This window comes from Bos grunniens, chromosome 1 (genome assembly GCF_055505025.1).
Source record: "Bos grunniens cultivar Pamir isolate PY7600 chromosome 1, Bosgru_T2T1.0, whole genome shotgun sequence".
NCBI lineage: Eukaryota > Metazoa > Chordata > Mammalia > Artiodactyla > Bovidae > Bos > Bos grunniens.
This window is the reverse complement of record NC_141165.1, coordinates 155722409-155749851: the sequence shown is the minus strand read 5'-3', so window position 1 is coordinate 155749851 and position 27443 is coordinate 155722409. Positions and strand designations below refer to the sequence as shown.

Sequence of the window (27443 nt, the reverse complement as noted above, 5' to 3'; positions counted from 1 at the left end):
TACACAAGATGAAAAGAGGCTTCTTTTAATTCTGTGTTAAGGACATCTGGTTTTGCCTTGAGCTAACCAATGTACTTTTCTTATGGAAATGTTTTTCTTAATGAAACTATGTATTTGCTTTGCAATTTGCCTTTCTTCAAAATGGTTCTGCCTAAGACTAACCTTTTTTTCTTTTCTCAAACCTTGGGCTGCTAATGGCTCAACAAACCAGTATTCCTGTCAATTGTTTTATGGCCAGGGTGGGGAATGACACGTCTCGTGCCATCCTATCTCAAAATTGCCTATTGTGGAGGGGCCTGGTGAAACTCCCTCAGCCTTGAGGTGTCTCTCTTATCTGATTAATAGCTTTCTAACAGACATAAAACACCTTGCTAAAAACTAGCAAGGGGGCACTCTTTCTGTCCCCTTCTGACGTCTATGTCAGAAGCTTTCCCTATCTCTATTATACTTTAACAAAACTTTGCTACACAAAAAGCTCCAAGTAGTCAAGCCTTGTCTCTGACCCTGGATCAAAATCCTCTCCTCCAGAGGTCATGAATCCTAGCTCAACACAGGGCTCGCAGCAGCAACCTTTCAACATGATGGGCTGGGTCAAAAGGAAGGGACACTTCCTCTTTTGAGGCTCTGACACTATGTGCCAAGCAGATGTGGGAACAGCAGCCGTCAGCCTCTACCAGAATCTTTGATAGAGTTATACTTGTCTGCTTGCTGGTGGCACTGTGACCAAGCTACTGATGTGGGCGTTTAAATCACAGTCTCTCTGTGTCTGTCACACACACACACACACATCCAGCCTGTTGACAACATAAAATAACATTGCTGCTGCTGCTGCTAAGGCGCTTCAGTCGTGTCCGACTCTGTGCGACCCCATAGACGGCAGCCCACCAGGCTCCCCGGTCCCTGGGATTCTCCAGGCAAGAACACTGGAGTGGGTTGCCATTTCCTTCTCCAATGCATGAAAGTGAAAAGTGAAAGTGAAGCCGCTCAGTCGTGTCCGACTCTTAGAGACCCCATGGACTGCAGCCTACCAGGCTCCTCCGTCCATAGGATTGTCCAGGCAAGAGTACTGGAGTGGGGTGCCATTGCCTTCTCCAAAATAACACTGTAGCATGCTTAACAGGAAGTTGTATTGACACAACAATTTTATGGTTGATTCTCATCTTCTATAAACAACACAAATTTTTGTGACTGAAGTTATATTATCTTTAAAAAAATGCCTGAGTTTTCAATTCAAAGAACAGAACCTTCTTAAGAGGCAACGGAAACTTCTGAAATGGAATTGCCACACACCCAGGAAAATATTCTGGAAATCCGCTTTTTATGTGTGGCGTTTTCTTAAAGAAAGCCCCAACAGAGGCCTGGCTGCAATGAGATATTCACATGGAGCTGTTGTGATCCTTGACTTTATTATGTTTCTCTAGCCTACCAGATCCAAAACATCAGACATTTCTAAGAAAGGGCTATTTTTCTGGACAGTTCTGGAACCGCTGGCATTCCATGCAGTTTCCATAAAAAATTCTCTTGGGTATTTTGGGAATGAAAAAGAATGAATAGGATTAACTTATCACTTTGCTAGAAGGGAAAATGAATATTCACTGTCCTTCAGAAGTGATGTTCACTCCTCCAGGAAGCAGGACTGACTGAGTGTCAGGCCCGTTCCCCAGCTGAGACTGGGGCTGGCACGGAGACCAGGCAATGCCCCAGCATCCCTGGTCCTCAGCCTCCTTCACTGACCACTGATGGAGCGGCTTCAGGAACAGCACCTGCCAAGGAGACTTGCTCTGGGGAAGCTCACGCCTAAAAGGGAAGGCAGACACAGCATGGTCTCCTCTCCAGCGGGGATGGATTGTATGAGAACCTGAACTCAGCGCTTTCCTGTTTCACTAATCCCTGGACCCACCCATTCAACAGGCTTTCTTGAGCACCTGCCCTACAGCATGCCTGGTTGTATGAGTGTACTAGGTTGAGTCACATGCAATCGCTGTTTTATAGGTAAGAAGAATACTGGCAAATGTTTCATATGGGTAAACCGCTTCGATGGGCTTCCTAAACAAGGGTTAGCAGGTTTTTCTTCTGGTGGCACCCGAGAAGGTGGTTGTGGTTGTTGTTCAGTCATTAAGTCATGTCCGACTCTGTGACCCCATGGACTAAAGCATGCCAGGCTTCCCTGTCTTTCATGATCTCCTGGAGTTTGCTCAGACTCATGTCCATTGAGTTGATGAGGCTGTTTAACTGTCTCATCCTCTCAAGCAGAAAAGAACTCACCAAGCATTTGTCTGTTCACCCGCTAACAGGGAACGTGAGCTGGGTCTAGACCGCTGTAAGAGAGGTTAGTTTTACCCTACCGATGATGTGCTGTTGCCATAGTAATCCTGCTCAGTTTGAGAGGAACCGCAGAGGACCAGTTACCACTTGGTAGGGGATCTGGGCCTGCCCTTTTTTCTCCCAGAACAGAGTGGACATGCAATGACATACAGCTCTGTAACCTTACAAGGGAATGAATCCTTCCTTTAGACTGGCTTCTCCCAGACATCGTTTTAAGCAGAGGCAGCGTGGGCCTGGAGCGTGGGCCACGTGGCCACCTTCAGCCCTGTGGGTTCTGCTCTGCACAGCAGAGACAGCCAGACACAGAAAAGCAAGTCAGAATGGCAAAACGAAGGCCCTCTCATGTGTCCATGTGCCTCTGGGGCAAAACTGTACCTAGAGTTCAGTCGTAAAAATATTCACCCAGAGCAACCAGGGGAATACTGCCCACAGCAGCCAGAGGGATGAGAGACCAGGCTGTCTCAGCCCTGGTACTGGTGACACGGGACCACGTCCGCTGTGGGGGTCATCCTGTGCATTGAGGATCTTCAGCAGCAACCCCGCCTCTACCCACCAGAGGCTGTCATCTTCCTTCCCTCTGGTTGAGAAGCCCAGGGTCAGAAGGACACTATGATCAAATGCAAACTGCATGATCTGTGAGGGGGAAAGAGCAAGATTCCTGGAGACAAACCTGTGTCAACACAGCCTAAGAGGGTTGATCTACAGACAGGGGGATGGAGAGAGAGAGTTGTGGAGAGTATTATCGTGGATTACCCACCTTGACAATTGCATCTCTGCTAGCCAAAACTCAAAGCTGGAAACACTGACTTATTCGGGTGAAGGGGGCGGGGTAGGGGGTGGGAGCAGGTGGTCCTGGACAAGAGACAGGGCTTTGCTGACCAAGAGGGTGGGGTGGGGGGCAGTGATGGGGATCTCTCCCTGCACCTTGGGGCCCCTGTATGACACTTCTGCCTCAAACAGCCCCTTCTCTTCCCAGCTTCATCTGGCTCCTTCTCATCCTTAGGTCTCCCTTCTTTCTGGAAGGGTTCCCTGATCTCTCTCTGCAGCTGCCCTTCCCGAACGTTGGCTTTGGATGTCCTCCTCAGGGTCACCTGGCACCCGTTAGCTGTCCTGGCACATAATGCATCAGCTTCTCTCACACACACACACACACCCCTCATATATTTATGTACATACATGTATGCAGCAGTTTGGTTTTCTGCTTGTTCCTCCCATTAGAAAGTGAACTCCATGAGGACAGGGACCCAGTCTTCACTGATGGAGCGGCACTCTCTGCCCCAGAACCCAGAGCAGCGTCCACACCTGGTAAGTCTCTCCCCGCAACTATTTGCTGAACTGATGAAGGAACTCACTTTTCCACTGAATGGCAGGGGAGGACCAATAAGCGAGGTTCCTGAACGGATTCAAGCCGTGGTCTGTCGTAGCCAACAGTTTCATCAGGGTGTACACCCGTCTGTTTCTGCAAATTCAACTGGAGTTTGCAAGGCAGATACAGATGGCAAACAATGGCATGGAAGATGTGAAAGTTTCAGGATGTACTTACATCTGTCAGCTCAACAGACCCTTTTGTGATACACCTTTTGGGCAAATGTGTGGTTCTCTGAGTCACATCGCTCACCTGTCAATGTATCAATAGCACATATGAAAGCCCGATGAGAGAGTTAAGCTCAAAGCTGAACTGCCGTCTTTTTTTCCCTATTTTTGGCTGCACCATGCAGCGTGCAGGACCTTAGTTCCCTGACCAGGGATCGAACCCCTGCCCCTTGCAGTGGCAGTGTGATGTCTTAACCACTGGACCACCAGGAAAGTCCCGGGAGTTCTATTCTTCAAAATCAGTATTAGGAAGGGTACCTGTCTGCATGTTGATCAGGGAGGGGCAGGTAGCAGGGTAAGAGCGAGGGTCCCCATGGCATCTGTATCATAATGGACACGTGGGCAGCAGGCCACCTGCTTAGGTCTAGTCTGGCTGGTTCCCCATCACCACTGCCACCTTCCAACATCAAGAACACAGAGACATTTCCGTCTAACTTTTATATGAAGAATTTAATTATCTATACACATAACTAATTCAAAAGGTTGTATTACAGTTGTTAAAGCCGCAGGTTTATATATTTATATATTTTACATTCATATCCATGAAAATACTGACGCGCCAGCGAACGAGGCGGTGTCCTCGTTCTCGGCACCGTGTGAGTGGAGAAGGACCGCTACACAATGCCAGCACAGAGTCCCCAAGGGGACAGACGTAAAACAGAAGATCACTACTGTTAAAAAGTCATTAGTAGAACCGCTAGGTTGTGCTTGAGGCTCCCTGCCCCCCGCCCCGTTTTCTGTGCTGTCAGCAACGGCGTTTTTATTGAGAGCTTCCAACTAGTGTTTAAAAGACACACATGGCTTCAGCTACAACATCCAACACATCAACGGACCATGAGCTCCATTTCATATTAACCTGTAGAAATTCCACAGTCTAGTTAAAAAATGTAAACATTGGAAATTAATTGCAGGGAGACTCCTATACATTCTTTCTTGTCAAGAAAATTACTTGTTTGAAATCGTCATTCCATGAAGTCACTGGAATAAAACTTGGTGTAACAGAGACTAAGGCGAGATTGTAGATACTGTTGACCGTGACAACCTCAAAGGTATCGTCTACGGATTTATGGTATGAAAATATGCAAAATTAAAAACCCCAAACAGAAAACACCAACTCAACCAGATAAATCTGAGACCGAACAAAAACACACATACTTTCTCATGGGGCTACAAGGTCACTGTGCAAAATAAAATTAATGCAATGTGATTAGAGCATCATACAAGGTAATAGCTTTTGCCATGGAAAGAACTAATTTCATATGTACAGGATGTATTATTACATGCTCAGCAAGGTACATCTGATACACACAAACAAGCACAAAACACCTTCTGTTTAATTGGCCTCATTCTACACGTCTTTAAAACAGATATACTGAACTCCTCTGTACTTCTACAGTAGGGGGCAACAAACCCAAACTACACAATTTAGTTGATAACACTGGACAGAATGAAAAACAAAAAATACATCAAGTCTCAGATTTATGGACATTTGGAAACATTTTTTTAATAGCACATGCAGCATTCCTTGATAGTGGGTCTTTTTGCAAAACCAAAATAGCAAAGAAGTCATTCATTTTTTTTTTTTTATTAAAAGGCTAAAAGATTTATTGAAAAATAATTTGAAAACTATTGAAAGCACCTGTGCAAAGGTGGGGGGAAGTCAATTTGAGTCACTAGGAAAGCCACAAAAGGACCCACTACCCTGTGTATTTTTGTAATTTTTTGCTTCTATCTCTGCAAGTAATAACTCAACATTGTCATCACATGCAACTAAGGTAAAATGAGGTAAACTGCTCTGCAGTGAGTTCTTCTACTCAGAAGGCAGTAGGTGATCATGCTGGAAGTCACATGATCAAGGCTGCATCTCCCATCATCCCTCGGGGCAGTGATATGGGATAGTGGGTCTCTTTGAGGACTTTCAAGCCTGAGGGGGGGGTGGACAACATATGATTCCTAGAAAAAGGAGGAAAACAACACATAAGCAAAACAAAACAATGAGCAAAATTCAAGCTAGGAAAATGAGTCAGGCATGTAAAACAGCATGGTGCCAAAATGATTAAAAAGGAAAAAAAAAAAAAGAAAAAGGGGGACGGGGGAGGGGGGAGGGGACATGCTACAGAAGGAATGATTTTTAAAACCAAAAACAAAAAAACCAACAAAACGAAAACCCCACGAGATAAAAGTCTTGCATTATGAGGAAGGTCTTCAAAGAGACTGTTGCGAATGCAGCAATGGTCTAGCTAAGTTCTGCAAACAAAGCTCAGCAGAATCAGAGCAATGCTGCATGTTTCACCGTGAGACGCCAGAGAGGAGAGGCAACCGGGCGGCCGGGGCACTTACATTGCTGGCTGGGGTCCGTGTCCGTGGTCAACTTCACGTAGTTGGACGGGAAGAGCCCCACCTGCCCGTGGACTTCACCCTTCCACCAGTCGGGGTCCTCCTTGTTGAGGACATTGATGACCTGGCCCTTGCTGAAGGCCAGCTCGTCGTCGTTCTGCGCGGTGTAGTCGTACATCCCGATCACCTGGCACACTGCGGGAGACAGGCCCGGTGAGCGGGAGGGGGCGCGGGCTGCCTGAGGCTCTCCGGGCCTCCCGTGTCCCGACCGTGTCCTTGCCCGAAGAGGGTAGAGCTACCTGGAGGGCTCGGAGGGCTCTGTCTAAGTGTGAGCAGTGGAGGAAGCTGGAGGGCTGGAGACCAAGACAACAGCAGAATGGCAGGCCTCACCTTTAGTTCCCATCCCGTCTTCCTCTTGCATGTGTTCCGCTGTCCGCAGAAAACGGGCAGGGGTAGGGGAGAGCTACCAGGGAATCATTTCTGTTTGAGGGTGGTGATGTTCCTTCAGGATGCTGACTCGGAATGTTAGCCCATCTGCACACACTGCTGTGGATCATGGGGACTTGAACCCAGCTCTTTTTTTCCTTTTCTGATTTTTTGTTGGATTGTTTTTTGTTGTCTGTTTGTTTTTTTAAGGTGGAAGGTGATTACCAGCTGACCTCCAAGAAGTTCAACTCTTGTGCTCAGCTGTGTCCGACTCTTTGCGACCCCATGGACTGTGCCCTGCCAGACTCCTCTGTCTGTGGGATTTTACAGGCCAGAACGCTGGAGTGGGTTGCCATTTCCTTCTCCAGGGCATCTTCCCGACCCAGGGATCAAACCCACGTCTCCTGTCTCTTGCGTCTCCTGTGTTGGCAGGCAGACTCTTTACCACCAGCACCACCTGGGAAGCTCTCAGTGAAAAGGAAAACCAGTGCCTTATTCTGCTGTGCTTTTGTGTCTCAGAATCTTGTCTCCAAGAAGCAATTTCCACATTCAAGGACAATTCTCCTTTTCTCATTTTCCCTCAAACCTACAGGAGGTTACACTGCTTTTATTCCCTGACATTTTTACACTTCAGAGAAGTCTGCCTAGTTAGGTGTTACCCCTGTTCATCTTTCCTGACCAACCTGTATACAGGCTCAGGCTTTAACGATGTTCCAGCTAATCCCATCCCCTTGGCAAACAATTTCTGTGGGTTTTAACCAACCTGATGAAGGGCATGCCACTAGGCCTCCCCAAGGGAGAGGAGACCCAGTGGGCACCACACCCCTCTGCCTACAAGAGAGGCCACGGCTCAAGCACAGGGGCCCAGCTGGGGTCAGCAATCAGTCACAAAGTTGACCAATCCTTTCATTTCTTGCAAAGGCTGCCAAGTTTTGATCTGATTTCACTGGGGATGTACAGCACAGACATTTAGCCACAAGGTTCTGGAAGGAAAAGCCTGTGTTTCCACAAATACCACCCAAGATTCCATTAATGGCTTAAAGACCCAAGCAGAAGTTGGCTGCCCTTATCTCACCCTCTCACACATTACCGAAGCATCTAATTTGGTCTCTTCAATCAGAAGATAGCCAACCATCTCAGCTGCAGGGCCCTCTGTTCCCTCTTGGTCCCTTTAGGAGAGCGTGTATAACATCCTGCCCATTAAGCGAAGCCCCTCTGTTCACAGGAAATGTCACAGGGGAGCTATTTCTGTCTTTACTGAGCAGCACATGACAACCAACAGACCCCTGTGGCCTCTCGGCTCAATCTCCTGACCTATTTAGACCCCGGCCATTTATTTTTAGGAGGCCCTTTTTGTCTCCCCCCAACCCCCCACCGCCGCCCCAGCCCAAATCCCAATTTAAATAGTTGGAAGGAAATCAAGAGAAAAATCTGGCTTCAATAGCACAGCATTCAGGGCCCCTTTAGGAAGCCAGTTCCAACAAGGAGTCTGTTGTACCCAGCACAGCAAAGCTGCTTAGATATTTGGTCCTTTTGAAAAACATATTCCATATCACATTCATGGGGTATCAGCCCCTCCAAGTACAAGAGGCGGTTACAGCCGATGTGAAAGACAACTTTCGCCACTCCACAAGAGAACTGAGTAGGAGGCCTACCAGGAAGCACAGACCATTTTCTGAGCAGAGTGTAAACCACTCACCTGTTGGGAAAGCTGTTGGCTTCGGTGGGTCTGTTGGAGTGATTTTGCTTGTCCCAGGGCTTAAAAGTTTGACGTAATTAGCAGGAAACCAGCCTATCTGGCGCTTTTTCCCACGTGCCTAATAATAAAAAAAATTACATTAAAACGTTTCAAAGCTTCATCCTCTTTCATGGTGTAGTTTGCTTCTGAACATGGTGTGCTTATGCCAAGCTTGCTGCTGCTGCTGCTAAGTCGCTTCAGTCGTGTCCGACTCTGTGCGACCCTGTAGACGGCAGCCCACCAGGCTCCCCCGTCCCTGGGATTCTCCAGGCAAGAACACTAGAGTGGGTTGCCATTTCCTTCTCCAATGCATGAAAGTGAAAAGGGAAAGTGAAGTCACTCAGTCGTGTCCGACTCTTAGAGACCCCATGGACTGCAGCCTACCAGGCTCCTCTGTCCATGGGAGTTTCCAGGCAAGAGTACTGGAGTGGGGTGCCATCGCCTTCTCCGTATGCCAAGCTTAAGCATAACTAAAACAGAATAACATCAATAGACTCTATGGATTGCTACATTACAAAACGAAAACACCACAGCTGAAATTCAAATTGTGGCAGCCGTTGGTCGGCAAAGCCCGGAGTATTTTCCTACGAGCTCGATGGTGTGGGTCACAGTCAGAGGACAATGCAGCACTTACAGGACAGAAAACCCTGCTTGCTGAACACCTCTCAGATGTCAATTTCAGGTAGGGCAGAGATTATGGTTTATGTCAACGTTATATATGGATTTTAGGAATAATAATAATAATAATGGCAGTAACATGTACTGGGAGCTTCTTATGAGCTAGGCCTGTGTTAAACATCTATCATACATGTACCTACACAACAATTCCAGAAGAATACTACTACTACAATTTCCATTTCCCATGTCCCACTTTCACTATTCCCAGTTCTCAGACAAAAAGAGTAAGGCTCAGAAAAGTTAAGCGATAACCTCAATGTTACAGGCTAGTCAATGGCAAGCCAAGATTCACACTCGCATCTATGATCTTACGGATATTAACTGTACATATACCAGATGATGGACATGCGATATATGCAGGATACAAGGGGGCTAAGCTTGACCTTGCCTTCGAAAGCCATCAAGCCTGTGTGACAGATGAGTCATGTTTCCCACTGCCAGTCCTTTCTCCTTCACTTTAATCTAATTCAACACAAAATCCATTCATTGAGAGCTTACATGCTGGGAGTTGCTGGAAATGGATAGTATGTGACTTGAAGGAACTTATAATAAAGCTGGTGAACCAAGACTTGTCATCCTGACATAATTCTAAGAGACAAAGACTCTAATTAGGGATGATAAGTGTCAGAACTACCCTTCTGCACACCACCATGAGCAGAGAGTTCAAAACAATTTACAGGGCACACACGCACGCCTCCCCTCTAACCTACTCTCAAAATAAGAAAATAAAATTCAGAGAAAAGGAAGCTTTCCATACCTCACCCTTACCCTCTTATCTGATGCAATCTGTCGTGAAGGATACTTCTAGGTTACTTTTAGAAAGTAGATCAGATTTTACTTTCTTTGTGGTCTGATAGACTTCATGCTCTTGGCTCAAGGACTAAAGCTTTTATCTTCACGCTGAACCCACCCATGGTTGAAGCCACTTCTTTAAAAGGTCCCCCACATTCATCTATCTGGTAAACACTGCCGTGGGGCTCACAGAGACACCACCATTTCCCGCATCTGTGCAGTTTCCCAAGGGCAGAACACAGAACTCACTGGCAACTTCTATTTTTCTTTAAAAAATAACTTCTGTTATTTTTTGGCCATGCCTCTTAGCGTGCAGGATCTTAATTCCTTGACCAGGGATTGAACCCGTGTCACCTACAGGGGAGGTGCGGAGTCAACCATTGGACCACCAGATGACGTTCCCAATTTCTTCATCCGTGTAGTCGCAGAAGACAAAGTCTGGTGAGAGCACCAGAAGCCCTCCTGGGCAGACAACTGAGGGTTGCAAGGACCCTCTCAAGACTCTTTCGCGTAAGGTACTAGGAGTGAGAGGATGAAAAAATACGGTTTCTGCCCTCAAAGAGTTGATAACCTACATGAAGAAGAAACATGCATGGGAAGCTAAGTAATAGTATTGGCATCAATACTAAATGTCAAGAGAAGCTCGGGCATAGGGGCCACCAGGGTTCACGGGAAGATGTCGCCTCGGGTAGGACGGTCACAGAAAGCTTCTGGAAGAAGTGGGTTCTGGCCAGCTCTTGAGGAAGGAGGCGGAAAGGACCATGTGGGGAGATGCTCTGGGCAAAGGCAGGAAGAAATTGGGGTCTGAGGCTGCTGCTTGTCTTCAGGAGAGTAGATCACCAACCGCGGCTGGAGCAGAGACGTCACTTTGAGAGCCAGATGGGCAAGACGCATGGAAGGGCAACAGGGCACACCTGTGAGCAGGCTGAGGAGGAGGGCCACGGGGACCCCCGTAAGTCTTCAGAACAGGGGAGTCATCTACGCACAGGAAGGCCACTAGGCGACAGCTTTCTCCAGGAAACGACACCACAAGTCTGTGGAAGGCCTCCCCCACCCAGCAAAGGAAGAGACATTAAATAGGGGAGGGAGGGAAGTCCTGGCAGTCCAGTGGTTAGGACACAGTGCTTTCACTGCCACGGCCCTGGTTCAGTCCCTGCTTGGGGAACTAAGATCCCACAAATTATGTGGCACAGCCAAAAAAAATCAGTAAATTTAAAAAACAAAAAAAATTTTTTAAAGGATGAGGGGAGTGGATTCCCCTCAATGAAATACTAAACCAATAAACTATCTTGTCCGCCCTGCTGGATGGGTTTTTTAATGGCTGCCCACCAGTGAGATCCCAGGGGAAGTTCTGCCTTTGGCTACTCCAGGCCGTACCTTCTATTCCAGCCAAGATACCTTTCTTTTAGTCTACCAGCCCACTCTTCACTCTCTGGCACTTTAGTTTCTAATTTTAATCTGCCCCATATGCACAGAAAGTGCTGTATTTATTTATTTCACCAAAATGTAGATCTTTGCCTTCCTGATCAAGGTTTACCTTGACAGACTGATGAACTGAGGATGGACACACAGACACACACACACACAGAAGAACTAAAACTGTCGTGCCACACAGATGTGGCTGTGACTACACAGGCCACTGTGGCGTCACACCTCACAGCACCGCGGAGGGGAAGCTCTGCTCCTGTATTGCTGTGACAGTAAGGATGAAACTCTCCATCACGAGCTCTCTCCTTCCCACCACTCACTGTCTCAACTTAAGAATCCAGCAGATACACATACATCTTCAAAAGAATCCTCAGCTCTCACATTTCTGTTCCTGGCTGCCCAAGGCTTAGGAACAAACTGGGTTTAGAGAACATGGCATCTCTTGTTACACAAATGTAGGATTCAGACAGTGTGGGGGTATCTGCGCTTTGCCATGAAATAGCATCCCTTCAAAATCTTGCATGCTGAAATCCAGGCAGGGGATTTTAAACCAATGGAAAAGACACTAACCTGTAGCTCTCCTTCCCACCATCCACCTGGGTTCTTTTTCCGGATCAGGATCAGCTGACCGGGGGCCAGGGTAAGCTGTTCAGGACCCGTAGCTGTGTAGGAGGCAATGACCTGCGCGATTTCTGGAAAACAAGACCAAACATGGTAGAGTGTGTCGTTAAGAGTCAGGAGAAGGACAGCCAAGACACAGCCACCTCCCAGGTTCTCAGGTAAACGTCCTCAAAGCCAGCACACAGGGCCGGTCTTCTACTCAACGAAGAAGGCCCTGTGGGCTCCCATTCCCCGCAAGGCAAATGCAGTGCTCCAGGACTGGACTCGCCTTCTGGTTCTGCCTGGTGTGCCCGAGGGTCCCCTCATCTCTTGGAACCCACCAGCTTGCCCCCACAAATTCCCCACCCACCCTGCCCCTCAGGATGCCAACAGCTGAGCCTCATTTAGCCCCACCCGCCTTCCGGCCCCCACACAGGGCTTATTATTATCACACGGTCCACAGAAGGATGGTTGAGTGAATCAAGGAAGTCAAGTGAAGCCATTCCACCCGCCAGAACAGCAGAAAGACAAACTGTGTTCTTGAGAAGCCACCGGGGGCAGGCACTGGCTTGACTTCTACACCATGACTTTCCTCAGCCTCTCTCTTCCGTCCACAAGACCATTCCCTCTGTGGCTGACACTTTAAGGGCGATCCCTGAATACCAGCTAGGGATCACGTCAACGGAAGTTTACTTCTTTTTATTGCAAGTTAAAGGAGGATCCTAGAGTCAAAAGGGGGATTTTAAGCAAAACAGCAATTCCGCACAGAAAAAATGAAAACAGTTCTGTACTTTTCCTGACTGAACAGTTTCATGGGAAAAAGTCCAGCAGTACCACAGACCAGGCTCTGAAAAAGTACACTTCTCCTGGCACAGGAGGTCGACTACGAAAGGACAAAACCCTTCTCTGACTGAATTCTGGCGCATCCGCAGGGACTAACTTGTGGATTTCTAGATGCAAGACGGAACAGACTGTTCTATTCCTCTACACTCTCTCCCCATCGTAACTGTTCTCAGAAGAAAGAGATGAAGACACAAGGAATGAAGTAAAGACAGACAGAAGGAGAGAAGTAGAAGGCCCGTCTCTGACAGCATTTCCTGCATTAAGGAACATAACCCGGGCCCTCTGCCCACCCGACCCTGTGCTGTAATCAGCGGCCACCACGCTAGGAGCACTGGGACGTCCCGGTGCAGGCTGGCCCTGTCAGACGCATCCCAGAACTCAAGGAAGCAAGAGAGAGCCCAGCTCACTCATGTCTGGGCTCCCCTGAGAGCCCAAGATGGGAAATCTGCGCTGGGGACGAGAACTCTCCCCCAGCCCACCAAGGATTAGCTCTAGACTCCAAAGAGTTCTCAATTCAGAAAACATCCAAATTATTACCCTATTTGGCCCCTGGTGTTCCCATTGCTCAAAGGACCTGGCCTGTGTAGCTGGTGACCTGCCTCAATACTCTTTTCCTTTTTTTTTTTTTGAGCAGCTTGCTGATTTCAGTGGGATGTTAAGCCCCTCTGGACCCTTTGGAATGACCATTCAAAATGTATAGGGTTGGCCAAAAAGTTCATCCAGGTTAGCCTGTAAGATGCGATGGAAAAACCCAAACAAACTTTTTGGCCAACCCCATAGCATACTCAGGGTTAAAACAGAGATTTGACTGGGGTGGTCTGATATCTTGAGTCAGTCTGAAATCCTACAACTACCGAAAAACCCACTTTTCCTTGTCAGGTGAGCCTGTCTGGAGGCTGAGCGCCAGGCACAGATACACAAGTCCCTCTCTCAGTGCTGTGGTGACTCTCAACCTGTAATTTCTCAAGGCTGTAATAGCAAAAGGGCTCAAATGACCTAGGTGAGGAAGACAGGTCATACCAACCGTATGATTTCCCAGCTGCTTCTTTCTTCTCTTGTTCATGTTTCTATTAATAGAACATGTGATTTTTGTTTAAATAAAGTGAAACACTTTTGAGTTCAGGGGGATGACTATAATTTTGTGCCTTCACTGTGTACCTGAGGAAAACTACTCAAAAGCTTCTAATTCATAGGCCCCACTGTCTGATAATACGTGCGGCTCCTCTAATCTCCTCCACTATTTACATCCTGGGACTGAATATGCTTCAGGAAAGGAAAAAGTACTGAACCCAATGAGAGAAGGATTAAGTAGCAGCTGACCCCAAATCCTACAGTTCCAAGCGTGACGTCTCACCATCTTGCCTGAATTATTTCTTCACATCCCAAGAGAACATTCTGTCTGATTAATGTCCCTAATACCCCATGTGTGAAGCAACAGCCATTATTTCATAATCATGGATACACATTATTAATGGATTCCAAGGAAAGGATCTATTCCAACCACTCTTAGGACAGATTCTTTAGTCTTTACTTTTCTTTCTTTTTTTTTTCCAAAAAGGTTTCTAGCCCTAATAAAAGATTGGGAGCAACTATCAATTACATTAAAAACATTGAAAAAATAATCATCAGGGTTTGTCACTTACCAGGTTTTTTTCCTAAACTCCCTGTTTTCCCAGCAGTTCCAGAGCCCTTGAAACAGAGCAGAAGGTCTCATTTGCATACTGAAGAGTTTTGGTCAAGCAACTTAAAAAACGATGAATGATGTCACGAACCCGCGTGAGCCCCTAAATTCCTTTTTTTCATTCTGGAGAAACACAGCAGCATTTTATCTCCTGGCATTACAATGTGTATCAAGGAAAACATGGGGCAAAGTAAGTACTGTAAAGCACACAGCCTTTACTCTCTTCTTGAGGGGAGAATAAGCAGTGGCACTGTACAGATCCCCCAGGGCGCGGGCACTGACTGTGTGTAACTCGAGTGTGGCCTGTCCCCGTGTCAAATCAAACGGGGGCTGCCCCACCAGGAGACTGCCGGTCTACATCCTAAACACTAAGCTCATGTTTGATGTCCAAGTGGTTAATTAGCAAACATTTCACAGACAAAAAGTACAGAGGTTACAGCAGACATCCATGAGCTCGATACCCCGACTTAGTACGTGAACATGTTACCATTTTAGTACATCTGCTTTAGGGCTTTCTTTTTTTTTTTTTAAAGAAGGAAAACAGGATAGTGGCGATTCAAACACCCCTGCCCCCCATTCTATTATCCCAAGAGGTGGTCACTCTCTCCTGTGAGTCCTTTCTACCCAAACTTTACACTGTTTAAACACTAAAATTTCTCTCTTAATGCTGGACACACAGTGCATAGAAGCAGACAATTTTTTCCCCAACTTCTAAGTGTTCCAAAAGTGCTCTCGGGTTGAATTCCTTCATGAATACTCATGGAATTTTAAACTAGCTGAGCAAGCCAAGCCGGCAGAGACTTGGCTGGGACAAGGGCCAGGCCGTAATCTGTTGTTACAAAGTGCTTTATTCCGAATTAATTTTCACTTGTGTGTCACTATCTTCCAGTAAATTAAGTATTCCAATTAAAATAGAACAAAGCGAACGGCTTAATTAACTAAATGAGAGTAACTGTAAAATAAAAATATGTAATTTATCTACCAGGAACACAACTTCTCGTTGTCCCTTTATTTATACTGAAATTCAATAACCATCTAACAGGGAAAGTTCAAATTAAAATGTTTACTCTGATTATGCTTTCTGTATTAACAAAGATATATATATAAAATACCCATCTCCCTCGGAATTTTCATAGGCTACGTATCAACATGAAGGCATACTAATGCTACAAAATTCCAAACGGCCAGTTAATTTCCCATTGCAGGCTTATAATAGGCTTTCTCTGTTCTATAAAAAGAACAAAGCGATTGGCAACCCAGTGATGGAGTTCCAGCCATTTTAATGTGCTCCCTTTTAAACACCACAGCCAGCACTTAAGCTGAGACAGACTCAGATGGCCATGTTTGGCTCTGGCACTTCTCAAGAATGCAGTAGAAAAGCTGATCCAGGCGACATGCCCCAGCCCTGCTCGTGCAGAGAAGGGAAGCAGGCTTAGGAAAAACCCCCCTCTGCATCCATGGGTCAATTCTGGTATCTGAGGCTCGGGCTGGTTTTTAAGTTTGGCATGATATTGCCTTATGCACTGAATTCTATGTCCAAGTAGGATGAAAGATTTTTTTAGATTTTTTCATTATTATGAAATAATGTAGCTAGATGTTTGCCCAAAAATCATTAGCACTGCCAGTTCTTCGGTGGCTGATAATTTAAGACGCCAGTTAAAAAAGCACTTTACAATTCAACTTACCTTTAGAAAATGTCACAGTGCATTTTTTCTAAACTTACTGACTTGGGATGGTTTGGGTAGAAAACTCAAGTTTATTAAAGGATAATACAAGTAATGGCTTTGGTGTTTAATTGATCTCAAAGGTAAAGCCACTTTAAGAGTTTCTGTGCATGGGAGCAGAAATTGAGTTTAGTTTGTAATGTTTTCCCTCTGCTCTCCTAAAATATCATCTCCATGGTTCTTACTGGATCTAACTAACTGGTCTGGATAAGAGTTGAATTTTCCCTCTCCTGGTCTTCAAAGGATAATACAATGACTGTCTTACAGACAAGAAGTATTTTCATTCCAGCTTTAGCCAAATTCTCCAAGGGGAAGCGGACTTATGCAAACCCCTCCAGGGGAATTTCAGCAAGCTGCTCTCAAGACCAAAGGAAGGGAAAACAAAAAACCCCCCAAACAATAATAATACTCCCTAAAAAAAGAAAAAAAAAAAGCCAAAACAAAAACAAATAAAAATCTCAAGCAAATACAACCACTCCAGGGAACTGTAGGGAAGCAGAGAAGGCAGACAGAAGGGGGAATCACAGTTTATCACCAGGCCCAGCCTTGCACCCCAAGTGGCTATGGGTCTGGTAAATGGCTACCTTTATGACCTGAAATTCCCCCTAACTTGAAATTGGCCACTAGGAGATGGGCTCCCATACGCCAGGAGGCCCGTGCCACTATTTCATTAATTCTGTATCATCTCAGGACGACATTTTATGCAACTGAATTTTTAGGGCCCCATTAACAACAGTTGGGAGCCACTTTCAATTTGTAAGCATTGAAAATAAACTGAGTCTCTGCTCAATCTCTGATCAGGAGATACCAAGGCCTGGCCAAAGGCCTTAGTGAAATCTTGTGTCTTGCTATTGTGTAGGTAAAAATATAAATTCTAGCAGTAAACATGATTTATATACAAATTGTAAATTTATCCAACTAACTTTTTGAAATAATTCCAACGAATTGGAGCTGATAGGAACAAGGATATCCAAAATTTATAGTTCTGAGTCCAACCTGTAATAGATTTCCCCCTATTATATAGACAGGTGGCTTCCCTGATAGCTCAGTTGGTAAAGAATCTGCCTGCAGTGCAGAAGATCCCATTTCTCTTCCTGGGTCCAGAAGATCCCCTGGAGAATGGAAAGGCTACCCAGTATTCTGGCCTGGAGAATTCCATGGACTGTATAGTCCAGGAGGTCGCAAAGAGCTGACACGACTGAGTGACTTTCACTTTCACTTTTCATATAGACAGGACTTCATCAGTCTTGTATTTATGTGGGTATATTTCCTAAAACTCTACAAATGTTATTAATACATTTTTAACCTTTGGTAATATGATATTACAAAATAGTTGCTTTTCTTCTGGTACTGTTCAGCTCAGTCATCTTCACATATGCTTAATCCTCATAATCACTTGTATTTTTTCATTTTCTTCTGTCTTCCCTTCCCCTGAATATATCAATGTGTTTGTTACAGATTTCTAAGAACTCATTTATGACTAAGGATGTTAACCACCTGTTATGCAATGCAAATGAGATACCATATTTTATTGCTTTCAGTTCACTATGGTGGTTTATATTTTGGCTGTGTATTCAAGTATAACCATGTTGTGTTTCATGAAAGATAAATAAATTCTAAAAACTCTCTACTACCCAATATTCTGGGGCTAGTATCACCAAAATACATTTGTTTACATGGGGGAAATACTGCTGTGTATCTTTCTTGGGGTAGCCCAGATCAGTGACCATGGAGACTTAATCAAGAACATTTACTCTAAATTCTAAGTCAGTTACATTCAGGAACAGGGAGGAATCCTGAACGTTATCCCAGCTGACGCAGACCAGCCTCATTCAGGGCAGCCTCCTCTGAGCCTGGGGGGGTTCTTTTGTTGGGGGAAGCCGAGGCTGAGCCTGCAGCGTCACTAGGCAAGCTCACACAGCGACACGCCACACTGGGTTTGCAGCCACGCTCCAGACCTTAGCAAAACCCAACAACGATGTTCCACCGGCGCACCTCACGCCTCCCTGAAAAGAGAGTCACTGCACAGAAGGGGAGAGGAAACAGTTAATGTGGGTTTACCTCCGAATCTTTAAGCCTCACATAGTTAGAAGGGAAGACGCCGGACTTGTCGCCCACTGTTCCTGTCCACCAGTCACCATCTTTCTTGGTAACCAAAATCACATCCCCTTGCTGAAAGGTTAAATCGCCTTGCTCAGAACTCTCGTAAGTGTACATGGCAATAAATTCTGGTGGGGAGAAATATTGAGATACGGAGAGAGCTTGATTGTTTACAGAAATCCCAGACAACTTTGCAAAAGCAAGTTTATGAACAAGGACATTAGGATAAGGTCCAGTCAAGAGAAAGCCTAGTCACAGATAAAACACAGAGTTGCAGAATCCCCTGGGCTCCAAATTGACCAACCTGCATATAAATTTCAGTAATTGCAGCCAGGGAGACAATTCCTGTGAAGACCCAGCCCCAGAAAACAACAACAGCAACAAACCTGCATGTCCACCAATAACAGTACAGACACTGATCTCCAACTTAATGCCATGTTTTCTTTTTACTTGGCATTTTTATATTTACTTTTTTTTTCTTCAGGATTAAAAAAAAAAAGTGCAGTTGATTTACAATGTTAATTCCCGCTGTATAACAAAGTGATTTGGTTATACATATATACACCTTTTCTTTTAATGTTTACTTTGAATTAACATTTATTGAGTGCCTAGGTTGTGCCAGTGTTAGAGGCACTGACATGCAGGCTCTCGGTAAGCTCATCAAATATCTGTAATTCACTTTTTGAAGGTACCAAGTCACCATTTTAGAAAACTTTTCGATGTGGTATATCCTTTATGTAAATTAAATAAGACACTTTTCAAAGTGCCTCGGTGAAAACCTAAGTCCTTTTGTGCCATACTACACAGATGGCAGAAGCTGTTAGAACACATAATTTTAAATATATATTATTTAGTTAAAAATGGACATCACTTGTCATTCAAACAGGAACAGGTAGAATGGGCTGCTGATAAAAATAGTATCTACCCAATCCCAGGAAATAATCACGGCTTTCTGAACAAGATGAAAAGACAAATCACCGTTTCTTACATGTTATTATTCATGTAATTTAGTCTTAAAGGTCCAGAATTAAAGTTCTTTACTGTCTTGAAGGTGAAGGCTTTGCATTCCAGAGGAAATTTTTCTTCTAAAACCCCTGATTTTTCTAAGGCTTAGAAACCAAGTCATAATCTCAGAAAGATCACTTGACACAAAATTCTAGACACTATACTAGGTACAGAATAAAAGATTTCTAGAAAGATGAACATACATTTCCTGTTTCTACTTTTTCTCCATTTTATCCCAGGCTTTTTAAAAAAAGCAATTAAAAAAATAACAAAGTTTACCCAAAGTGTTTGTTTTATAACAGATGGTGTGTTTCTAAATTTCTTATGATAGTCCTTAAATGCAGAGCTTAATGTCAATTAATAGGCAGAGATTTAGTCTGGAGCACTCCACTGGCTAATTGTAAGAGCCTTTGCAGGAGGCACTAATGGAAACTAAAATAAACACTAGCAAACACAAACTATCCTGATGCTTATGCTAATGTGGGCAGCTCTCCAAGGGGCCACTCCAGCCTCAGCTGAGGCCAGCAGACCCCCAACATACAAGGTCATCCAAACACGCTAGGGGGAACAGAAGCCTCTCTGTCTTTAGCCCTCCAGCACCGGTGACACACACCTCCACCGTTAAAACTGGCAAAAGGATTTCCCGCACAAGGAAATCAAAGTTTGGCAGCTTGAATAAGGACACTGCTTTTTCATTAATATATTCCTTTTTCTGATTTCTCAGTATTTCGAACCTTCCCTTTTTATTTTGTTCTTTTACTTGTTCCTTAGCTCATGTCTGGCCATTTAAGATCGGATCCTTGGCCATCAGTCCTTTTCCCAGTGATTCCTGCACTTAAAAGTCACTTTCTTAAGAACGGATCCAAATTTTGAAGTCACTTTTGAAATCCTTAAGAAACTTCATAAGCATGAACTCTGGCTGAACTTCACACTGCAGTAGAAGATACCAAGGAGACTGGGAAGACTGTGGCTTTACAAGCCCTGCATGTACACGGGCATCTGTGAGGACCTTCAGGATCCAATGAAAGTGGGGAGACAGGAAGACAGATATGGGGGGCTCCTCACTACTCAGACCCTCCTCATCAGACATGTAACACAGGGTACTGGCCATTCCCAAGCCCATATTTTAAAAGCTACCCAAACTGACCATCTATTTAATTTGGTTTCTGGTGTCTCAGCTGGTAAAGAATCCACCTGCAATGCGGGAGACCTGGGTTAGATCCCTAGGTTGGGAAGATGCCCTGAAGAAGGGAAAGACTACCCACTCCCGGATTCTGGCCTGAAGAATTCCACGGACTGTATAGTCCAAGGGGTCGCAAACAGTTGGACATGACTAGCTGCCTGAATCACTGGTTACTTTCAATCTGATTACATTTAATACAGTATTTATAAACATATCCCTAATATATCTAAGTGCCTTTTCCTAGAATATCAGATGCCATCGTCCTCCCATACCCTTCCAGAAGCCAGAAATCTTTCCTAATATTTCTAATACTGAAATCACTGTAAAATGGATGTAATAAATGAGATTAGACATATAACCCTCTGCTGTTGCCCAAGTTAAGGATGTGGGTGGTCCATCTGTGACCTACTTATCGAGGCCTCAAGCATGGAGGCCTCTACATGTTTCAAAACAAAGCGGCATTCATCAACACTGTTGTCAGATGAGGACGCTCACTGCTCTAAGTGGCTCCATCAATAATCTAGGAACTGAAGCAAAAAGGAAATACGAGCAGCATTTAGTGACTTTTATTCTAAAAGCTTACACTATTGTCTCATGATTCCCATGATAATTTGCTACCTCAAGTGGCGATTATTACGTTCCTTTTACAGATGAGAGAGTTGAGGCATGACTAAAATTATACAGTCACTAGGTGTGAGAGCCAGGATGCAAACTCTGGCACACCACTGAGACGTAGTGGCTGTAACCTACTGAATCTGGGCGGGGGGGCAGGGAGTATTGCTTGACACAACACTGACTACATGAGCTGTGTTTAAAAGACCTTTTGAAAAAAAAAAAAATAAAAGACCTTTTGCCTTGCTCTCCCAACAGTGGCTATAAAAAGTCATTAGGATGACAAAAATGTATGAAGAGAACTATACTAATGATTGTTTTGGTGGTAATGGCAAAAACTGGATACAATAAAAATACCAGATTTATTTAGTGATGATGAAGTTTTTTATAGCTATACCTATAAACTAAAAAAATTTTTTTACTTCTGAAATTCCTCTTGAAAAAGTAACTTTGTCACTATTTGAAACATCATTAAACCTTAACCCTTGCTTTAATAATTCTATTTTTCATAAAGCAAAGTTTCTAAAGAATAGAAGTCTCATAATGGCAAACAAACTAAAGATTCTACAAGTATTCAAGGAAACAATGAAACACTGCTACAAAACAGGTTAGACATCTGTTCTCAACAAACACTGTTCCTACTTCCGACACGGAAAGCCTGTCTGACTTGGGTCATGCTCACTCTTCAATTAGTGCTCTGATAATGGCTAGACCAGATGTAGCAAAGACCTGAGATTTTTACCACTAGAACCTGAATTATGTAGGTTTTGTTCATTGTTAAACTTATGCCATATACTGGCATATGTTGGATGGGCCAAAAATTTCATTCAGATTTTTCCATATGCTCTTATAAAAACCCAAACAAACTTTTTGGCCAACCCGATATAATCCAAAAGATGGTGTCACGAAGTAAAGATGGGGGAAACAAAGCAATTAATTACTTTTGTAAGAAACACTCAAAATAAAATTTTTAGGCCTAAATAATCTGTTGTGGTTATTTCCATGGAAAACAGAAATGACACTTCTGTTTCATTTGGGTACAAATGGCACTGATGCTACTGTGACAGCTTTACTGAACAGCCCAGTTATGGCCTTAAACCAAAATATTTATCTGTAAGTCAGAAAAACAGCAAGCATCACAAATAGGCTACAGAGATGCTCAGAGACCTTGATCTTTAGTGACTTTGATGGGCCTCTTTCAAGAGTCAAAGGGCTTTTAATTGAACATCATCAGAAGATTCGGTTTTTATGAGCAATATATCTGATCGTATTTTGGAAAGTCCCTGTAAAGTACTATGACTTTATAAGGAGCTAAACCTCATTTTACCTTCAGGTTTAATATAATGAACGTAAATTAAGGCAGATTCTTTAAACATGAAATCCAACCTCGTTTTCAATGTTCACTCTTTGTATTACATAATCGCCTCCACCGTCTAAAGATCTTAATTTCACTCAAGTTCTCACCTTCTCCCGAAACGGCTGGCTTGGCTGCTGGGGAAGCTACCCTCTTTAGACTTGCAGGACTTTCTGAGGGACCAGAATCCATGCTGGAAGAGGGAGGGGAAAGTATTTGAATTTTACTTTTCATCCTCAAAGAAAACAGTACAAATAACAATGATACTTTCTTTTTAAAACTGCTTTAACATTTATAATTATTTTTTAAAAAAGTAGTTATTTGTCCAGGTCTTGATTGTAGCATGTGGGATCTAGTTTCCTGACTAGGGATTGAACCTGGGCCCCCTGCATCAGGAGTCTGGAGTCTTGGCCAATGGACCATCAAGGAAGTCCCCACTTCACATTTAAAACCTTGATAATCTACAGCTGAAATAGATGCACTTTGCTAAGTCAAAACACATCACAAAGGCCCATGGTGGCCCGACTCTAAGCTCACATCCTTGTCTGTCAGCACTTTGCTTTGCTAGATACACAGCCAAAGCACTGGTCTATTTCAAAGTACAACGGACATGCTCATTCAGTATTTTTGAAGAGATTCTCTTCTTAAAACTCTTAATTCATTTTGACCATCTATTTGGTTAGAACAATGAAACAATAACCTTCAGGGTAAGGTTTCATACCATAAGGTTCTTAACAAAAAAGATAATTCACTCTTCTAATAATTTCCCCCAATTCTTTGGGCTTCTAAATATTTGTGGATATCTGGCACAGTAAGTGAAGTGAAAGTGAAAGTCACTCAGTTGTGTTCAACTCTTTGCAACCCCATGGACTAGGCAGTCCATGGAATTCTCTAGGCCAGAATACTGGAGTGGGTGGCCTTTCCCTTTTCCAGGGGATGTTCCCAACCCAGGGATCAAACCCAGGTCTCCCACATTGCAGGGGGATTCTTTACCAGCTGAGCCACAGGGAAGCCCACGAATACTGGAGTGGGTAGCCTATCCCTTCTCCAGCGGATCTTCCTGACCCAGGAACCAAACTGGGGTCTCCTGCATTGTAGGTAGATTCTTTACCAACTGAGCTATACTAAGCATGAAGAGGAACAGAATCTCCAGCAAACCCGCGAGACTGTCCCAGGTCTCAGGGTAGAATTTCCTCTTGCACAAGTCAATGAAAAACAAGATGCAGAGGCTTCTGGGTGAGGAACAAATGACCATCATCTGCAAGAGGCTCTCTTCTGTTGACACATGCCCTAACTTCTGCAGTGAGAAGACCCAGAAGACGAAATGATCCAGCAACTCCTATCTGTGAATCCTAACTAGTGCAAACAACAGTTTCATGCCAAACACGGCATTTGTCCAGTGGAAGCAGATGAACACAAGCATACCTTGTCGATTTCCTTATGGGCCCTGAAATGAGTTTCACGTAGGACTTGGGGAACCAACCCTTCTGGCCTTGAACTTCTCCAAACCACCACATGTCTTGCTGCTCCAGTACGGTGATGACATCGTTTTTGTTAAAATTTAAATGGTTGTCTTTCTTGGCTCTCCACGGATACAGGGCTTGCGCCTGTAGCCCCTCCACCTTTTCACCCTTGTGTGGAAGAACATAAAGGACCTCTTGTCACTTTGTGATCTGTTATCAGTTCAGGTGCTGCAAACACCATCACCTTCCCTCCCATGGGTACATGCGGGTACATGTGCAACCACAGAAGACACCCCCCCGCCTCCTCCCCTCCCCACTCCCCCGCAGTACAGCGTGGCTGCCACGTGCCCCCTGGTTCTCAATAGCTATTTCCTTCCCAAAGTGGAGGTGAAAACCTGCCAGCCTGTTCACAAAGCCATGGCCGGCCCATCTAGAAGTCTCTATTTAAAGCAGCTAGGAGATCATATTTATTCTGTTGCACCTGGCCGAGTGCCTTTTCTATTTTGGTTCTATTTTTAATTCTCAAGTTGCCCAGGGCAATCCCTTTCCCGCCAGTTTCCAACTGGATTTGGATGTTTAGTGAAGGGTTAATACCAAAGCAGAAACCTTCTGAAAGCTCAAAAGGCAAGCAACTCATATCTTAGTTTAGGTGGACACAGGGAAACGGGTCTTGGGTTGGGTTGGGCTTGTCCTAGCTCCTTTTTAAGACAAACAGGGGTTGGGCAAGCATAAACCCTCTGTAATCCCATGTACTATAGAGCTATATGAAAACTCTATATGAAGATGAACAGAATGCCATCTCTGCCTCCCCAAAATAATCCAGGTTAAAATACTTTATTAAGCAGAAAGCATGATAAAAATGGGCAGTAGGACATGGCCAAGGAACTCATGACTAATGAAGAAGAAAGAGATACAAACAATCATGTCTACCACTGGGCAGAAGGAAATATGCTAAAAAGAGGTCGCAACCATTCATGGTGGGAACAGAGAGAAAAGATGGATGAAAGCTGCCTGCAGGCAACAGGGCCTGTTTCCCAGAGGTGGCAGTGTTTGAGCCGGGCCTTGAAGGACAAGAAGGATTTTGATAGCTAGGGCTTCGGGGGGAGTGAACTCCAGGTGGAGGGCATGACCGTGAGATGCTTTCCTGCCAAGGTTCGAGGAGGAGGAGCAGGATCCGGGGGTGCGTGTGGCCTAGTCTCATGGAGGGGTGCAATAGGAGATGAGGCTGGAAAAGGCAGGGGGAGGCATTTATTATCTCTTAAAAGACTATCACATAAAACTATCACAGTATATTAAGACAATACTATTATAAAAAAATATGCCAACTTTCGATTATACATGTATTCATAAATGGACAAGAACAAGGGATAAAGCCTAAGGACAGCTCATTCAGAACCAAGCTGGACTTGCCTTCAGAAGATACTTATTTTCATAATGACATTTAACTATGATTATGCCTGATAAGAGAGAATTTATGATAGATTGAAGAGTTTCGGCTTTCATGCTGGCAACTTTCAACTCCTGGTCTCCATGGGTTCTCGTCTGCTCAGACCCATGACATCCCCATTTCCTTCCATCTCAACTGTCCACTCGGTCCAGTCTTCAGAAGAGAGGAGGGTTCTCTGGATTGCAAACACCCCGAGGACCACTGCGTCTCCACCTCCCGTTTCTCCGGTCGTGCTCACAGGGCGCTTCCCACCTGGGCCGCGGAGCTCATGGCTTCTGTGTCCCCTAATTTTCCATCTTGTCTCTGCAATTTCACCTGGGCCCTCGCTGGTGTATCGTAACCTCTCACCCTGAGACATCTTGGCTGCACCTGCCCTGTCTCCACCTCCCACACGGAGAGCCTGGAATCAGGCAGAACACAGACTCTGGGTTCAGACCCCAAGTCCGTCCCTTACTAACTGTGTGACCTGAAACAACTGCTCAGTCTCTCAGCTGTAGGCCTCTCAGCTCATGCCTCTCAACTGTTCACTCTCTCAGTTGAGGCCTCCGTCTCCACATCTCTAGAACACAGACACTTTCTTCAAGAAAATTTAATAAGCTCCATCTGCAGAGCTGCTATGAGAGTAATCATTATAACAGGAGTAGTTTCTATTACTATCAGTTCTTCCAAACGATACAGTATTGCTGGAGAAAGCCAAGACAACGTGTGATGACAAGTCACAGACTCAGGTTAAATTCAGCCAAGTCACGCTTCATCCTTCTTTGCTCAATTCCTATTCTGCATGCCCCGCAGGCCCTGGGGGCCCCTCCCGAGAAAGCCGCCTGGAAGCACAACCTCAACTTCCTTCCCTCTTTCTCCAACCTCTCTTCACCCTTTCTCTCCCAGAAGGAAAAAGAAAAGCAGCCTGCGTTTTCTCTGCTTGTAATGCTGTTTCCCCTTAGACGCTCGACTTCTCAGTCTCTGTTTCCACTGGCCACACAGCTGCTCCTTGTCCTCCTTCTACACGGCTCCCTGTCTATCCTTTCACCAGCCCTTCCCACTTTCCCACCTATCCTTTTCTCTGTATCCCTTTGCAATCTGGAGTATCCTCTTTCCCAGATCACAAATACGTGCCGCCTGCCTCTTTGTCTGGACCACCGCCTTTAATAATACAAGAACTGCCACCATCCGCTGTTCTGGTCCTGCGCCCTCCTCCTCCACCAGAGTCATCACTCTGAGCGTGACACATGTGCTACCTGCCGAGCAGGACAGATGCAAAGGCAAAGAGCACAGCTCCTGTCCAGAGCCGCCCTTCTTTCCAGGTCAGAGAAGACACACGCTGTGTGCGGTTTCCCTCCTTCCCCTGCAGTCTCGCTCCTCTGAAGCGCTCACTTCACTTCCTTAGATCTGACTGTGTTCCCATTTCCCAGACAGGAAGGCCTGACTGTCTCACTCTCACCTGGCAATCAGTATGTCGAAAATCCAACTCCCTCCTTTCATGAAAAGTCAATTTCTCTTTCGGCCTGACTTGTTCCCTCTTAAGGTCAAATCTCTCCTCAGTCTTTTCCTTTCCTACTCCCACAGGCGTTGGGATTCCACCCCTTTAACTGTTGTCACATCCCTCTGTGCTCCCCCGTCGAATCTTTCTGCACACCTCCACGTGAGTCTTCCCAGAGCCTGTGTTCAAGCTGCTTGTTCCCAGAGCAGAAATTGTCCTTGACCCCTAAATGCCTGCCAGATGGGCAATTTCTCTGTTTGATTACTTATAGAAATGTCATTTCTTTTATCACATTAAGTAGAAATATTATCCTTTCAGCAATTACTTTTCTTAATGAGGCATTTAAGAGCTTTGCATTTAATCTGCAGTCAATCTTCTCTGATAAATACTCAGTGGTCTGGCCACATGGATGGACCCCATGTCTTTCCCGAATCACACTCTGGCCTCCTAAAGAAAGCCTCTCTCCTCAGGGCAGTTTCTGTCTGCATGCCAGGTCTCTCCACTTTCTAATCAGCTCTTACCTCCTGTTCGAGATGGAGTTCAAATACCACGTGATCAGTGAAGCTTCCCTGAACAATCCAGGAGCGTAATCCAGTTTACCCTCCTCTGAATAGTCACGATTCCCTCCACTGGGAAA

General features: G+C 44.9%; 1 protein-coding gene across 10 annotated transcripts in view; it reads right to left on the bottom strand.

Moving 5' to 3' along the window:
• ITSN1 (intersectin 1) overlaps positions 1-27443 on the bottom strand; it is a 243741-nt gene that overhangs the window by 48634 nt on the left and 167664 nt on the right. For 5 of the 10 annotated variants that reach the window (XR_015168658.1, XM_086413813.1, XM_086413806.1 and 2 more), the window contains 7 exons: positions 23845-24050; positions 22530-22612; positions 18227-18393; positions 14404-14449; positions 11888-12009; positions 8381-8498; positions 6259-6450 (listed from right to left, as the gene is read on the bottom strand). Coding sequence is in view for 8 of the 10 variants with exons in the window: in XM_086413813.1 (XP_086269939.1) it covers positions 6259-6450; positions 8381-8498; positions 11888-12009; positions 14404-14449; positions 18227-18393; positions 22530-22612; positions 23845-24050 (934 nt within the window). In the remaining 2 variants the exon portion in view is untranslated. Of the gene's footprint in view, positions 1-4349; positions 5872-6258; positions 6451-8380; positions 8499-11887; positions 12010-14403; positions 14450-18226; positions 18394-22529; positions 22613-23844; positions 24051-27443 lie in introns of those variants that run through there. The other 5 variants (XM_086413830.1, XM_086413834.1, XR_015168659.1 and 2 more) reach the window with 3 other exon arrangements.